Source organism: Hydra vulgaris, chromosome 08 (genome assembly GCF_038396675.1).
Source record: "Hydra vulgaris chromosome 08, alternate assembly HydraT2T_AEP".
NCBI classification, from domain to species: Eukaryota; Metazoa; Cnidaria; class Hydrozoa; order Anthoathecata; family Hydridae; genus Hydra; species Hydra vulgaris.
In genome coordinates, this window is record NC_088927.1 from 40402640 (window position 1) to 40420000 (window position 17361).

General features: G+C 27.1%; 1 protein-coding gene and 1 long non-coding RNA gene across 2 annotated transcripts; both read right to left on the bottom strand.

Annotated features, from left to right (window-relative positions):
* Window positions 1-1501: 1501 nt before the first annotated feature.
* Window positions 1502-4483, bottom strand: LOC136083835 (uncharacterized). Its single transcript, XR_010640135.1, has 6 exons — window positions 4211-4483; window positions 3131-4055; window positions 2953-3057; window positions 2657-2778; window positions 2345-2521; window positions 1502-2065 (listed from the first exon to the last, which is right to left on the bottom strand). It is a non-coding gene; the product is annotated as an uncharacterized LOC136083835 (long non-coding RNA).
* Window positions 4484-5977: 1494 nt separating this feature from the next.
* LOC136083834 (uncharacterized) lies at window positions 5978-12393 on the bottom strand. The gene is made up of 5 exons (XM_065803708.1): window positions 12259-12393; window positions 11009-11220; window positions 10825-10929; window positions 9666-9839; window positions 5978-9465 (listed from the first exon to the last, which is right to left on the bottom strand). The coding sequence occupies exons 1-5, from the start codon at window positions 12278-12280 to the stop codon at window positions 9262-9264; spliced, it is 717 nt and encodes a 238-aa protein (XP_065659780.1). The 5' UTR covers window positions 12281-12393; the 3' UTR covers window positions 5978-9261.
* Between the last annotated feature and the right edge of the window lie 4968 nt (window positions 12394-17361).

A 17361-nucleotide genomic window follows, 5' to 3' on the forward strand; every position in this document is an offset into this window, starting at 1 on the left:
TGAAACGGGGGCGTGTTAGTTGGCTGTAATACTTTAAATTTCCCTATTATTTTAATATCAAAAAATTTTAAGTTTTAATTATTTTAAAAATAATATATTTAGTAAATGATTTAATTTATATACAAAACAAGAATTTTCATTTATGTTCTTATTAAAAACAAACTTTTTGAACCCCCTAACTGTTTAAAAAATTTAAGGTGGCCGCGTGGCAAATCATCAGGTTGTTTTTTTTTTTTTAAATTTTGTTATTTAAAATGCAAATCCAAACAACTTCATAGTTCTGTACAAGGGCGGACCGAGACCATGTTGTAATGGGAAGGATGGGTGGGGGGTGGGAGCAGTTTACGTATTTTTAAATTTGGGGGATGCAGACAATCTAGTAATGGGGAAGGGGTCATTTTTAGATTTAATAATTCGTAAGCAAGCAATCACACAATTTTGAATTTGCAACACATAATTTTATTAAAGTTTTTTATTCAGACAGCCTAACTATATTATTTCCGTTTTCAAACAACTTGCTGTGTTGAATATATAAACTTACTTAAGCAAAAAATTTCAAAACTTTCCAAGGAGGAGAAGGCGGCGATTACCCCCATCGCTCCCGATGCCCCCGATTTAAGGATCCGTCCTTGGTTCTATATAATTTACGTTCTATATAGAGCTCATTTTCCTTGCACCAACTCAACTTAGCTGTAAAAAAACTTGAAATGTAAAACTAAAATAGCATAAGTATTTCAATCATTACATATACGCAACAAATTTTAAGAATTTTTAAAATATTTTCGTTTGTAAAAATTTACAATATCATTGCATATGTTTGTATATAATCTCTATAAAACATCATAAGTATATTGTATTTAAAAAAATCTAAATAAAAAAAAAAAAAAATTAACTAGTGCTAGGACTCGAACTATGGCTCATGTGTTCAAAAGTTCAGCGCGCCAAAGACACGGCCACGCTGGAACGTCGACTTACAAAAATTTAAAACTACATAATAGTATTTTTTAATATAAATAAATGCTATAGATCAAAATTAAGGAGAGGTTGACGCAATGGAATTTTTAAGTAGAAGCCAAACCCCAAAACTTAAAGTATGTTTATTAGACTGCTTCATTTTGGGGTCATGAAAAAATTTAAAGTACCATGGAGTCTTATCTGCCTCGCAGACCCCTATTTTATTAATAAATTTTTAATTTTTTTTTAATTTTGACCATTTTTAGGGTTGTTCAAGTACCCCAATTGCCTGAATTTAGACTATTTTAAGCCTATTTTTGGCATGTTTGAGCAAGTTCTAAAACTCAAAATAATTAAGTTTTTTTTCTTTCCAGAGTTTCTTCTAAGTTAGAAGAAACAAATAAAAATGCATGATATTTTTATTTATCTGAAATATTTTATGCAAATCTATCTATAAAATCGCAAATTTATGCAATTTTTTCTGATTTTTACGCAACGTAATAACTTTTTTGATATGTTAAGTCATTTGGAAAAAACACCAAATATGTTGCATAAAACGTCTAGCAATTTCCTTTTAAAAATTTCTTAATAATAGTGTTATTTTTTACAAATATTATGTTATATTTTTATATTGTGTTTTTGTTTTTCTTGGAGGTTTTGCTTTTTCCTACATACTTCCTTTTGTAATTGTGCAAGAATAAAAGTGAATCTTATCTTTTTTCTTTCTTTCTGGCAATATCAATGTTGTCCTTTATGAATTTAACAGTTCTTTCAGAGCAATCATTAACAACTGCAAGATTAAAAACAGCATCTTTAAATTTTAGGTAGAAATGGTTACAAGTCCAATATTCTGGCGCGGTTTTCATCCATTGACAGTCACTTTTACTCTGCCCTATCATAAGGAATAAAAGCCACGAATTTTCTGTGAACAATTCAACTAAGCTTGGCGGCTTCGGTCCACTGAAGTCTAAAGAATTGAGGACCTCTATGTTAGCTTTTATTCGGGCTAACGAATATTTATCTAAGATACGAAATTCAAAGCTGTATAGTTTTTGAGCAATTTCAGATTGTACTCCTTAAACCTATTCATTTCCCAAAGAGCTCTCATATCCTGTATAAACAAAAAATTGTTAAGTAACTAGCTTTACTTAAAAAAAATATTAGAAACTTTTTATTCATAATAGAATCCTTATATATATATATATATATATATATATATATATATATATATATATATATATATATATATATATATATATATATATATATATATATATATATATATATATATATATATATATATATACATATATATATATATATATATATATATATATATATATATATATATATATATATATATATATATATTTATATATATATATCATACTTATTAACTTGGTGTAGTGTACATGACGAGGAGCCACAGCAGATAGTTCAGCTTTGAGAAACCAGGTAGTATAGAAAACAGCCACAAAAGATGCCACTTCAGTAATTTCATTTTTCAGTCGATTTGTCAGACTGGGTATTGCATCCATCATAAGCTGGAGCTTTATGTATTAGATACCTATAAAAACATACATTTTTATTTTTTTGAAAAGCTAAATATTTGATCATGCAAAAAAAATTCATTTTTTTTTGCTATGAAGCTATAATTTTTTAACTTTGGACTTTTACCTATCATAAACCTACAACTCTCTACCTTTTGCCATAAAACGGGCATTATGGATTGCTCCGGGTTGTACGAAACTTGTACTTTTCCTTAGAAAGCACCATAGGTGTAAGCTCTGTCAGCTTAATGTAGTCCTTCCTTGTAGCCACATCCTAAAAATTAAATTAAATCAGAAGTATATTGGTATAATGCAATAAACATAGGTATGTATATTTTTGTCTTATAAAGAATAATAGAATTAAACACGAAAAATCTAAAATATATTACTACTTCATAGTACATATTGTAACATAACTACGTATTAAAATATCTAGTCATCGGGCTACCTTTTTCAGAGACCCATGGGTGATAATATTTCTGCAGAACGTTATACTTTCATGCTTTAGATGACCGAGCCATGCTTCATCTGGAATAGTCAATCTTCTCAACACCTTTTTATTTAAAATGTCAAAAAAAAATCAAAGAGCTCAAAATTGAAAAAATACTTTTTTTGTAAAACCCTACCTGGTTCTCTACACCAAGATCATTCCATGCTGATTTTAATATTTTAAACAGCATATTATCTAGTCCAGAAGTAACACTACTTGGATAATTTTTCCAGAAATGTGTTATGTATAGCTCGTTTACATAATGTCGGCATGCAATAGATAACTGAAAAACTTCATTTACCAGTAAAGATACAGCTCCATTTTTGTTTCCAGTGACGATTCTGGTTGTATCAAATGTAACAGCTAGTATACTGTTTGTAAGGTCAAAGCAATTCAAGATATCTCTGATCGCTGATTTTTTTGATTTTCGCCAGTTCCGGAAAAAATTGCTGGAATTCCCAACAGTTGCGTTTCCATGTTACCGTTTATTAATATTGCTAATCGATCTTTTTCCAATTTTTTCCCATCAGTATATTCATGACATCCTTTTCCATCAAAATGGAGTTGAACTAAAATATTCTTATTATTAATTCTGAAATTTCTCAAATTGTCCTTGATCCTCTTTGATTCATCATAAATGACTTTATCTGCTGCTCTTAATGCTGTAGAGGTCGAACATTTAAATTCATCTATGTTTCCACCTGATGTAGCAATTATACTATTAACCATAGCAGTATGGTGCCTATGACTTATTCCTTCCCCAACAGCAGTATCAGCAGTTCTCTTGAGAATATCTTTTGGAAGTAGAACAGTATCTGCTTTTTTGACCTCAATCTCCCAATTGGCCTAATAAAAAAGCAATACCTTCAGTCTTGTCTCGATAACTTCTTTTCTTATCAGCTTTAATGATTGCAACCAGAGTATCGAGCTCAGATGCAATCCAAAAGATCCTTTTCATGTGAGTTAAAAATTTCTTCCTTTTTTCAATTTCTGATAAAGTTTGTCTTGATTTGTTTTTTTTTAACAGTTTCCAGATTTGGATCAGCTTCTCTATCTTTTTACTAAAAAATGTGATTTGTAGATTCTGAACATTTTACAACACATCTATTTCTGTTAATTAATTTATTTAACAGCAGACATTTGTTATATTAATTGTTTTCCTCCAATAAATAATAATATACAAATAAAAGAAAAACATATACAGTCTGGTACCTACCTAATTGTTTGTAATTGCAAAATCTGAAATCCACCCTTCAACCAAGGTGCAATTAACTTTGAAAGAGTGCAGCATAAAGAGTTTTCATTATGGCATCTGATTTCATAGTGTTTTGTCAACGGACAGTGGATAATTCTACTTTTTTTTGTTTTGGATGCTTCTCCTTTAAATGCAAGAAGTATTGCAAAACCTCTTGCTCTGTAGAAAATTTGTCTTTTGGTAAGGATGACCTGGATTCCCCAACCAAAAAATTTACTTTTTTCATACTTTATCCTGACATGAATAAAACTCTAGTAATTAGCTCTAATAAGCATATGAAGTAAGTATATCATGAAAGTTATCAATAATTATTTCCCGCGTTTTTAAACGAAAATTAAATATCATCTTTGCTAAAAAGTAATTTGCATAACGTGTTTTAGCAAGTACGCAAAAGTACGTAAACGCGAAGGGTAAAAATTGGTAAAAATCCGCATAAATATGCAATTTTTTAGTTAGGTTTAGACAAAATATTTTAAGCAAATTAAATTATCATGCATTTTTATTTTTTTCTACTAACTTAGAAGAAACTCTGGAAAGAAAAAAAGTAGAATTATTTTGAGTTTTAATTACTCGCTCAAATGTGTTGAAAATAAGCTTAAGAAAGGGTAAAAAAGTCTAAAATTAAACAATTCGGCCACTTGAGGAACCCCTAATAGTGGATAAAACTCAAAAAAACAAACAAACAAATCTACTAATAAAATAGGGGTCTGCGCAGCAGATAAAACTCCATGGTACTTTTAGTAAATAGGTTATTCCTTTTTCAAAAAAAAAGACTTTTCAATCCTGCAACGATGTTGCCGCAGTTTCAAGTTAAAGTAAAGCTGCAAAACTTGATATATGTTTTAATATGTTTTAACATTACATGATTTAAAGTTTACACATGTTAGATATTTGCATACACTTTTGTTCACATTTTTTTATAAATAAAAGTTCTGCGACTCTTTCTCACCATTATCTAGGTTGCATTGACTGCCAAGGGTTCCGTGTGAAACACGCTCATCACCAAGTTAGAAATGGTCTTTATTTTACTTTAGAGTCAATAATATATTTGTATGAATCGAAAAAAACCACGATTCAAAAATATTCGCCTAGTTTGCAAAAGTATATTTTTAACTTTGTTAAAGTTGTTTGCGACAATGTCAAAATTGTTACTATTATCAATTGTTAAAGTTAAAATTTACTTAAGTTAAGGAGAAAGTACACTGCATATTAATAAATTAATTTTTATTAAATTAAGTTCAGCATTAATATATAAAGATAATTATATAAATAAGAACAAATAAATTACAAACAAATGAACTTAAAATTTAACTTCACAAAAAAAGTAAATAATAATTTATTTATGTACTAATATATTATAAATCTATACTTGTATGATTTTGAATAAATCTAGTTAATGTAGTTTTTATATTATTGATCTTAAAAAAAGTAAAGTTTTTTAAAATGGTTGCTGAAAACGGGTGCTGCGGGCGTCCCTGAATTTAATCTTTAAGTATAACTTTGACTTTACTTTACTTTTCAAAAAAAATAAAACTTTTATATTAAATCGGTGGCCAACATGGGTACAACGGACGCCCCTGAATATACTTGTTTTGAAGTAGAAATGACCGACTTAAAAGTAAGATTTTATGATTTCTTTGTGGTAAGTAACCCGTAGTTTTATGATGTCTTTGTGGTAATCAAACAGTAAAAAAAAGAGATTTTTTTCATAAAATAAATAAGAAAAAATCAGACTATTTACTTTATTTTTAACAAATAAATAAAAAACGATTACAGTGTATATTTCATTATTGCTAATATATAAATCATGCTTATCTTAAATTTAAGAAAAATATATATTTATTAAGTTTCACAAAAAAAATATGCTGTGTTTAATATACAAATTAGATTAAAAATATGATCACAGACATCAAAGCCTCACATTAAAGTTGTATTTAAATACTATATCACAGGTGACATCTGGTATGAAAAACGTCATACTGCTTTGTTATCGATTGGAACAATACCATAAAAAGAGGTGACTTTGGCTAATTTATAAAAATAGTTTTAACTTTTAAAAACTACTTTGCACTTCAGCAACTTCTTCCAAGGTTAAGTTTATCATAAAAGTAAAGTTATTCTGTTTATTTATTAATGAGATTAGTTGTATTTTGCAAAACTATTGATATAATTATTTCTTTTTTTATTAGGGGAGACCGGGGCTAGTTGGCTCGGTTTTTACTCTATGAGCTCTGTAGCCCAAACAGCACATTTTTTAGAAAGTATTAAGTGTAGTCTCAAAGAGTATAAATTTGGGTAACTGATAAAATTTGCATTAACTTACAAAAAAAAAATACTTTGGGGCCTCCCTCAAAAAAAAAAAAAAAATTGCGCCAACTTACTCCACCACGGGGTAAGTTGGCGAAAACTATAAAAATGATTAATTATGTATTATTAAGTGCAAAATTAATAGAAATTTTTTTACTATTAATTTTGGCAACAAATTTAATCCAAAAATTTAATATTAGTTTTAGCTGGTACTAAATATTAGTACGTATAACAGCCAAAACAGTATCCCACTTTTTATCTGTGAAAAAAAAAATTAAAAAAATTTTTTTTTTAATTTTTTTGTAAGAGTAAGTTTTTTTTAATATTGTCAAAAATTAAAAAAAAAAAAAAATTAATTTTATAAAAATATGTTTTTTTTTTTTCCATAGTAAATGCTATGAGCCAACTTACCCCGTGAAAATTTTGTCAACTTACCCCGAAAGCCTTATTTTCAATAAACAGTCTATAGATCTTGAAAAACGGCAACTTTGAAAAAAAGTCTGACTGAATATAGTAAACCAATTGTGACTTTTACAATACTTTTTTTTTCATACGACCAACTATTTTCTTCGAAAAGTAAAAAGGAAGCAATGTTCCAAAAGTTACGTTTTTGTCCAAAAAACACATAAATTTTAATATCTACCATGCGCATGCGCGAATCCTGAAAATACTATAGTGAATGATGAAATAGTCAATTAGGAAGGTTCTGTGTCATTTTTGTCGCTCTCTGATAAAAGGCTCTAAAGATAAACACAATTCATCAACTTACCCTGCAGTCTCCCCTAGAGTCTATAAAAATTGTTAAATTTATGTGATGTCAAGGTGTGAGTTCGTTGAAACTGATTTTCAATATTATATTTTTGATTTATTTTTCAGAAAATGTTGCCTATATATATAATCTTATTGGTTTAATATTCAATTTTTGTTTTTAGGACAAAATATTAATTAATAGTCATATTTATATCAAAGAAACTATGACAAGAACATATAAAAGTGTTGCTGGGAGTCGTGATTATATTCCATACACCCACGTAACATTAACCAAATATTTAAAAGAAGCAAGAAGTGGTAATTTAATACAAACAGATGCTTGCTTAACTTTTAAAATACCTCTATCAAAAATAAATAATAAACTGAAAGGTTTACATAATAAAAAACCAGGCGGTTGCACAATATTTAGCGAAATTGAAGAAGAAGTTTTTGCAAACTATATTTTAAATATGTCTTCTTTTGGATTCCCAGTTAAATTGGCAGGTGTTCCTCCAAAAAACATGAAGAATCGCGATGAAACTAATTTAACCGGCGACCCTGGTAATAAACTAGTAATAACAAAGCGAGGATCAAAATAAACTGAGAGGATAATTAATTTAACTAAGTCTGCTACATCTTCGATGTGTTATGGTAATGCAGAAGGGCATATCCTTTCTTCATAGATTGTATATAAAGCAGATTCGATGTGGACAACTTGGACAGAAAACGGACCAAAAGGAGCATGTTGTAACCGCTCAGAGAGTGAATTGTTTGACTCCAGTTATTTTACAGATTGGTTTGAACCTTTATTATTACCTGAACTAATAAAACCTTCAAGAAAACATGTTCTAATTTTAGAATATTTGTCGTCACATATGTACTGCCATTGTGTAATGAAAAAAACATCAAGTTTATTGCACTTCCTCCTAGCTCCACGCATTTAATGCAGTCATTGGATGTTGCATATTTTTGACCAATGAAAGCTCAGTATAGAAAAATATGTACAACTTGGAAGCAAATTGGCAAAGGACTTAAGGCTTCATCCATTCCAAAAGACCAATTTCCAGCATTGCTTAAATGTCTCCTAAAAAAAAATTGAAGAACCTGGTTGTGAAAGTATGAAGAAAGGCTTCAGAAAAACTGAATTATACCCACTTGATCAAAAACAAGTGCTTGATAGACTTCCTAAAAGAACATTTATAAATGAAGATGTCACTGTAGAAATAGGTTCTCTTGTCAGTGGTTCTTTCACACAACATTTAGTTGAAGCTACAGGTGATGATTATAGACCCCTAATAAAAAGCAACATAAAGTCTCCGTTGTCCCAGGAAAAAGTGTATCATCAATTGATGTAGTTAATATGCAAGCAGCTATAAATACAAATACGACAAAGAAAAACTGTTGGCTGTTGTAAAAAAACCAAGGTATTCACTCTTGAGCAACAAATAATTACAAATAATCTATTAAATAACTCTAGCACTGTTAGTTTGATGCTTGATGCATAGTTTTTTGAGTTTTAAATATTAATAAGGTTTTTTTGTGATTTATATTTTGAATAAATTTGTAAGTTAGTTTCAAGCTGTTGTTTTTAATATTTTTTTGCCTTAAAAACATATCGCCTAATATTAATATATCTGTGAATTAGTAAAATATGAAATGATTAATTAATAATTATAGTTTGCTTTTAGGCCAGTTTTAGGCCAGTTTAATGGCCAAAGTCACCACCAGTGTAGGGGTGACTTGACTCGCCCTTAAAATAAAAAAAAAAGTGTTAAATATATAATTTTTTTATTTTTTATTTTAACTATATTTAATTAGACTATTTAATTCTTTGACATCATGCACATCTAATGCAATTTATATCAACATATTAACCATTTATAATTAAATTTAAAAAAAAAAAGATTTTAAATTTGGCCAAAGTCACCTCATTTTACGGTACCAAATAATGTTATTTAATTGAAGTTAAAAGTGTCGCATAAAACATACTTTTTCTTTCTTTCCCAAAAATCTTCCTTAAAAATCTTATTCAAAACTTCTAACTGTTTGAGAATGATCAACATGCTTTTAGAGTGATATTTTTTTGTCAAGACATCGTAGCTTTGAATATACAGTTCCTTAGTTTCATTGAGTACTTCGCAGTTACAATCCGAAAATATCTAAATTAAAAGCATATCATATTTTAAGTTTTGCCTCTTCATTATACATAAAGACATGGAGTGGATTTTATATTCAGCCTTTGGCGTAACTAAAAATACTGGTAGGTCATTTACTTTTGTAAGTTAATACAAACATAAAACTGCTGAAAATTTTTTTAACAAGTTTTAAACACTATGTTATTTGTTTAATATTTACAAACCTCTACGATGCTTTTAATTCGCATGTAAAGCGATTTCACGCTGTTGCATATTTGTAACATCGTCACCATAAAATTTTGACCAGATTCAATACTTGCTTCATGTTTCATTACAATATATAACTCTCCAAGAATCTTATCTAATAAGTTTTCATATAGTCGAAGAGCGGAAAAATCCTAAAAAGTCGATTTTCTTCTATTAAGATATTTTTAACTTTTTCAAATGGTTTTTAACTTGTTCAAATAATTATTAGATATAAATAGTTCCAGTATAAAATTGGGGTTTTAAATTTTAAGGTATTACAAATATCACAGGAAGAAAAACTGTTTAATAAACCTTTTCAAAAATAATAGTTCATACAAACAATTAAGTCTTAAGAAAACATATATTTTGGCAAGCATTATAGCAAGATTTATAGTCAAAGGTAGAACGTGGCTAGTTGAGCATAGGAACAAGTTAGACATATTGAAAAATAAGCATTGCATGACAAAATATCTAATAAAAAAATTAAAGAATTAGAATGGTAACGCAATTTGCTACAAAAAAAAAAAAAAAAAAAAAAAAAAATAATAATAAAGGTTATTAAATCGCAGTCGAGTAGAATGTAAGAGTACTTTTTCTGTTTTGGACCAAAATTAGTTAAGGTAAGTTGAAAAAAGCAACTTTGAAAAAAACGAATAAAACTGAACTGTTAAACGCAAAACACACCTTTGATAAGAAAAATTCTTGCGGTACATTTCATATACTTTTTTCAAAACAGCAATTATTATATCAACCTTCAAAGCTCATAATAATTCAATAACTTTCTTACTATTTAAGTTTTTCTCTCCTCTTACTTACATTACTAAAGTGTGTAAAATAAAGTTATAAACACGCTTACTACTATAGTTATAATCATATTAATAGTTTTTTGAAGATTTAACTAAATTCCACACAATGCATATTCATTTATTTGTCGATTGCTGAACTTGTCCAACACATTTGCTAAGTTTACCTCTTTGGGGCAGATTGAGCGGCTCAGTAAACTTAAGGCAATCTTAGGTTTATTGAAAAATTTCTCAATTAGCCCCGTTCTGCTCTGTTCATGTATACTTAAGGTATTTCAATAAAACTTATAAAGGTATCCATTAGCACCTATGATAATGGAGCAAAAGTTCTTACCGAAGTCAGCGATTTAACATTTGGACTTTTAATGAAACCTTCTGTAGTGTGGTAAGAACAAGCAGAATCATTTAAGGTCAAGTCGTGTTTAGTTAGCCGTAAAACCTAAAAAAAATTAAGTTCTAAATGGAAAAGTTTTAAAAAGAATATGAGGAAATGTATTCTGAAATTTTGAAAAACTTACCAATAAGCATTTTAGACGATGAACAGCCACAAAATAATACCTATCCATAATCAAATCTTCTGTTAAACTATGGAATTTCTTCAAAGCCTCCGTGCACGATTTTTTTTCGCATTTCGGAATAATTTTGAAATTCAGTGGGTTTGTAGAAAGCGTACCTTTACTTTGATCCAGCATTTTTGACTTTGCCTTTACAAGTATTAAAACCAATGTTGCTAAAAGTTATTATAATATATATATATATATTTGATGGCGTCAGTGACCTCTACCTCCAAAGCAATATTGGAAGCTCTACTGCCTTTTCGATGCATAAATAATTATCCCCCTTGTATTCTTAGCAAACTATTGATATTAAAGGACAGATAAAATTGTACAATTCATTACTTGTAATGCTAATCAATTTTAAATAAAGATTTATAAAATAAAATGAAAAAATGAAATAAAAAAAAAATATATATATATATATATATACATATATTTATCTATATATATATATATATATACATATATATATATATATATATATATATATATATATATATATATATATATATATATATATATATATATATACATATATTTATCTATATATACATTAATATATATATATATATATATATATATATATATTTATAAATATATATATATATATATATATTTATATATATATATATATATATATATATATATACACATGTATATGTGTGTATATATATATATATATATATATATATATATATATATATATATATATATATATATACATGTATATGTGTATATATATATATATATATACATGTATATGTATATATATATATATACATATATATATATATATATATATATTATATATATATATATATACATGTATATATATATACATGTATATGTATACATATATATCTATATATATATCTATATATATATATATATATATATATATATATATATATATATATACACATATACATGTATATATATATATATATATATATATATATATATATATATATACACAAATACATGTATATATATATATATATATATATATATATATATATATATATATATATATATATATATATATATATATATATAAATATATTTAAATATATATATATATTTACATATATTTATATATATATATATAAATATATTTACATATATATATATATATACATGTATATATTTATAACAAAACTAAATTTTTCAATTTTATTACACATGAGATATGTATTTTTATATCATTTTACCTAAAAGAAGCTTTATAAGCATTGCTTTCTTGTTTTTTATGTTGCAGACTGCACCCAGCAAGAAATTTTTTAATCTTTTTCATTTCTTTTCGTTTTTTTACTTTTTATATAATATTAATGAATGAAGGGAATTACCGGTTAAATTTTCTTAGAAATATTTCCAGGTAACTAGGAAACCGCCTTCATTCATGTAAAAAAACTTACTGAGAAGAAACGAATTTTAATGCGTAGTTTTCCTTCGTGTCGTTGAAACTAGATATTCTTGTAAATGCTTTTTCATTATTTATATTGGTTTGTTTCTTAGAATTTCCCAAAAGCTGAACAAGTTTTAATTATTTATCGCATTTCATATGCGTACTTAGTTGAATTTTGTAATGTTCGTTATACAATCGTATTTTATAACATTTTTATTTTTAATACTAATGTCAAATACAGATTTGTTACAAAAAATTGCAGTAATTTGAGCTTGGAAATAAGAGGAACCCACATAACAGCCCACCAACCATTCGGGTGGGAAGAAGGTATTTTAACCATGATTTTCTGAAATATTAAGATTCAAATTTTTGAGAGAATTCAAATTTCATGAAAAGTTTTTTGAAAGTAGTGAAAACTGTGGTTCCGGCTCTGGTATAGCGACAACCATGTCTTTTTATCTAGAAAACCCGCACATCGGATAAAGTACATAGTATAGTGTTATTGTTTTCAACTACTTTTATTATTATTTGTACTAATTAATTTTAAAATATTTACCTAAAAAAGCTGCAGTTTATTTCATAAAAGGCAAAAAAGCTCATGTTATTATTATTGTAAATTAAACCAACAAAATATTGCCCACGATCAAGTTGTAGGTTTCACTAAAGTTAGATGATACAGAGTTTTTAAGGCTTTTTAGCCCTTTTAAGAGTATTTTAATGTCGTTGTTAAATTATTTAATTCTTTTAAATAGTTTTTTAATCCATTCATAAAAATGACAACTTTACAATACAATCACATAAAATATACGATTTATATAAATCAGTAAATTAGTTTTACTTTCAAAATAAGTTTTATTACAAACTTTCTCTGCTAAATTCTTTAAATGCCTTTTGTCTAACATGGCCGAAAAATCTATGACAATCATTTCTTGAAATGTTATTCATTCCTCGATGAGAAACTGAGTAATCCTTCTTACGTATTCGGATTTTCCATTTTAATATTTATATTAAAATGTGCATAACCTGAAATTTTGAAAAAAATCAAAAAAAATTTTATTATCATTTTTGATGTAAAATTTTATGAGGAACACATTTTTAAAACTATTTTTTAATATTAATAACATAAATTGTGATCTAAGCAGCTTTTTGAAACACTAAAAATTTTTTCGAATAAAGCAACTTCCTTAGCAACCACCTTCTTACCGACTCTGCCTTGACATAATGGAAAACTAAATTACCAGTTTATGATAATGATAAACCATGTTGCCGTTTGTTAAGTTAAAGTTATTATTCATACTTTCAAAGCACAATGTCGTTTGCCATAAACTTTCAAATCCGCAAATGCACGCTATGTTTATATCGGTTAGCGATATATAATAGAAGTCTAAAGTACGCCTCGATTTCAAATTAAAAACGGTTGCCGTAATTATAGTTTGTGTTTTTTTGACTTCAAGACGAGACTTTTTTTTTCAGAGATAGAATAAATGATTGGAGATATAAAATAGATAAAAGGGATATCTCACACTATACCTTTGATTGAACTGTTGATATAAGGCAGAAGTTTTTTTAAATCTTTGTTAAAAAAAAAACGAATAACCTTACTCTGCAAATAAGCCATAAAAACCTAATCCCTCACTATGAATATAACAAAAATTATTATTTTCTAAAGGCTGGGTCAATAAAAATGAGCAATTGTTTTACTCAGTAATTGCTCAGCTTTAAGTGAATAAAAACTTAAGCAAAATTGTTGAAGACTAAAGAAAAAATTCTGTCGTATATCAACAGTACAACCAAAGGTATAGTGTGAGTTAAATCTCACATGACATGTTCTATTTTGCTAATGAAAGACATAGCTTTTCGCTATTTTATATACTGCAATTTAAAACAGATATCTAATGTACAAACCACGTAATGGATGTCAAAAGAACATCTATTAAAGTACAGCTATCAAAAGAGCAAACTATGCAATAGCCAAAAATACACCATCAAAAGTGCAAATCATGTAATAAAAGTTAAAACTACAGCTATTAAAAATACACATCCTACTTTAGAAGTCAAAAGTACAGCTATTAAAAATACAAAAAATATAATAAAAGCCAAAAGTTCAACCATCTAAAGTACAAATCACATAATAGAAGCCATAAGTACAGTAATCAAAATGACAAATTGTGTAATAGAAGCCAAAAGTACAGCTATTAAATATACAAATTATAATAGAAGTCAAAGTACAGCTATTAAAACAAATTGCTAAACTTTACGTGAATAAAAATATGAAGAAAACTGCTGAAGTTTTTATTAGTAAAGCTGACGAACTACTGAGTAAAAAGAGCAATTGCTCATTTTTAATCACTTAGCCTAATATGAGTAGCTGTAACGTTTCGAATAGCATTAACTAGTTTTTTAATGTTTCCAAAAGTCAAAAGTATTACCTTGTGTCGAATTTAAGTTCTTTTCCTAAACTGTTAGCTTATAATTAAAAAAGTAAATTCAAAATCATAAAAATTTACTAAACTAAAACCATGTTTCCACAGTAAGGAAACTTTAACAAATTTGTGGAACGGCAGAACTAAATAAATTAACAAAAAAATTATAAACAATAAACAGTAAAAACAATAAAAATCTCTAAATCTTTAAAGATTTTAAACCAAAGTGTCTGACTATAATAGCAATAAATATTTAAACCTAAATAATGATTTTTTGTTTTGTTTTATACAAGACTGAAGATGAAGACTATAGAGCATGATAACAATTAACAGAGCATTCAAAAGATTGAGAGCACTAAGGAACAGACACTGTATATGGACGAGACTTAATTGAATGACGAGGAACACCAGAACAAATTTTAGTTGATGACTTATTTTTAGTTGAATTTTAGTAGGAATTAGAGGGCAAAGGATAGAACCTTGAGTCAACTCTGACGTTACAGTAAAGGAAAAAGTCACAGGTACAACATGAGTTCTATATCACTATTAAAATATATAGCTAAATATATAGAATGTATGAAATAATTGAATAAATGAAATATAGCAATAAACTAGAACTTTAGAACATAACAATAAATAAGAACTTTTCTTGAAATCGATGCTTCAAAAAGCACATAAAGGAGGCTCTTTAATTTAAAAAGGGGTATTGTTAACATTAACATTAAGTTCAGTATTATTATATAGAGATATTTGTTAACAAATGGTAATGCATAAAATAATAACTGGACCCTAGTTGAATCATCAAATAGATAAATAATAATACTGAATCAATCCATGAAACGTAAAATGAAATAAGTTTCTCACTACTCAAAAACAATCTTTGCAAATAGTACACCAAAATAACCATACCACAACTAAACAACGTACACCAAAACAACGCTACTATAACGATAATACAACGTATAGTTGGCTTATAAAATCTTTAAAGCATTATTGATAAAAAATAATAGTCACACATTACTAATTTCCATGAAGCATTTAAGTCATCTTAAAACCAAAAAAAAACAAAAAATTCTCAAACATAAACTAATATTCAAAAATAATACTTTCACAGCTAAGAAGTCACTGTACTTAACCAATTTAAAAAGTTCTTAGATGCAATAAAAATATATTAAATATTTATAATAAAAGTGATTTAAGGTCATAAAAATTATTTTGGAAAATTGTTAGTGTTCTTAAATGGTTTGCAGTTTAACTTTAAAATTAAATCTGATCATATCAAACTATACCTATATATATGGTGATTTGCTGATTATAATAAATTATAAAAAAGCTGTTTGATGATTCACAAAAAGAAAATTATAAATTCGAAGAACGAAATCAATAATTATAAAATAAACTTTTAAAATATATACCTATAAAATTAGCATATCAAAATATTTTCACTGATGCAAATAGAAAATGTATTATTTATGCACATAACATACACAAATGAAAAACTTAAAGCTGGTTATCTACAGGGTTAATAGAATACAGCAAATTTGTTGCTAATATATATTTCACAAATTACCAATACTTAGAAATACTCTTATTGTTACCTGAAATTAAAAAATCTTACCTTTTGAAACAATTAGTTAAAAATTAAATGTTACAAAACTCTATTCTCAAACATAACAAACAAAAACATATCAAAATTTCAGTCAAAATGCAAGATGGGGAAGGATTATTATTAAAAGAAAAACATACCCCACTTTATATTAGTCTGACATCTAAAACCATATGGAGAAACGCTCTGATTTTTTAAATTATCATTGTTAAGATATTTACTACAATACTTAATTAAGTATCTATCAAACTGCGTATCCACAGCAATAACAATATCATGGTGTTCTTCGACTCTTTTTAGAAAAGACCAAGTCTGGAATGTTTTCACACATTCTGTGGAACCACTGTTGACAGCGATTACACTGCGACATTTGTTTCTTTTTCAGTTTCTTTTTCAGTTGATAAATCATGCCAGTTTGGCATGATTTATCAGCAGAATCACTAATGTTAAAGTGGTTGCATGACAAAACTCAAAATAGAAACGAATGCTTAAACAGTATGATCAAGAAAAAATGTCCAAAGGAAAATTTTGTGTAACGAAAACTTCTTGAAATTGGTATTTGTTCAGCATTCATTGAATTTTATGATGGCAAATGTGGTTTAAGCTCAATGATGCAAATGCTTGCACTACCTGTTTCCCAGCTTATGCAAAATGCGTTTAAAAAGCATTATAGAGAGCATAAAAAATGTTTATAGAAAGTCATCAATCAAAGGCGTAAAAGCAAGAAGAAAATTAAGAACCATTAGATAAGGATTTCTGGATATTTTTTTTTTTTTTAGTTTTTCATTATTTTTGCGTTTTTCTCAGTATTTGATTTTAACCAATTTTGATAACTTTTAAACGTGATATTTCAAGATCAGCATGAGTTTTTAGGTTGAAA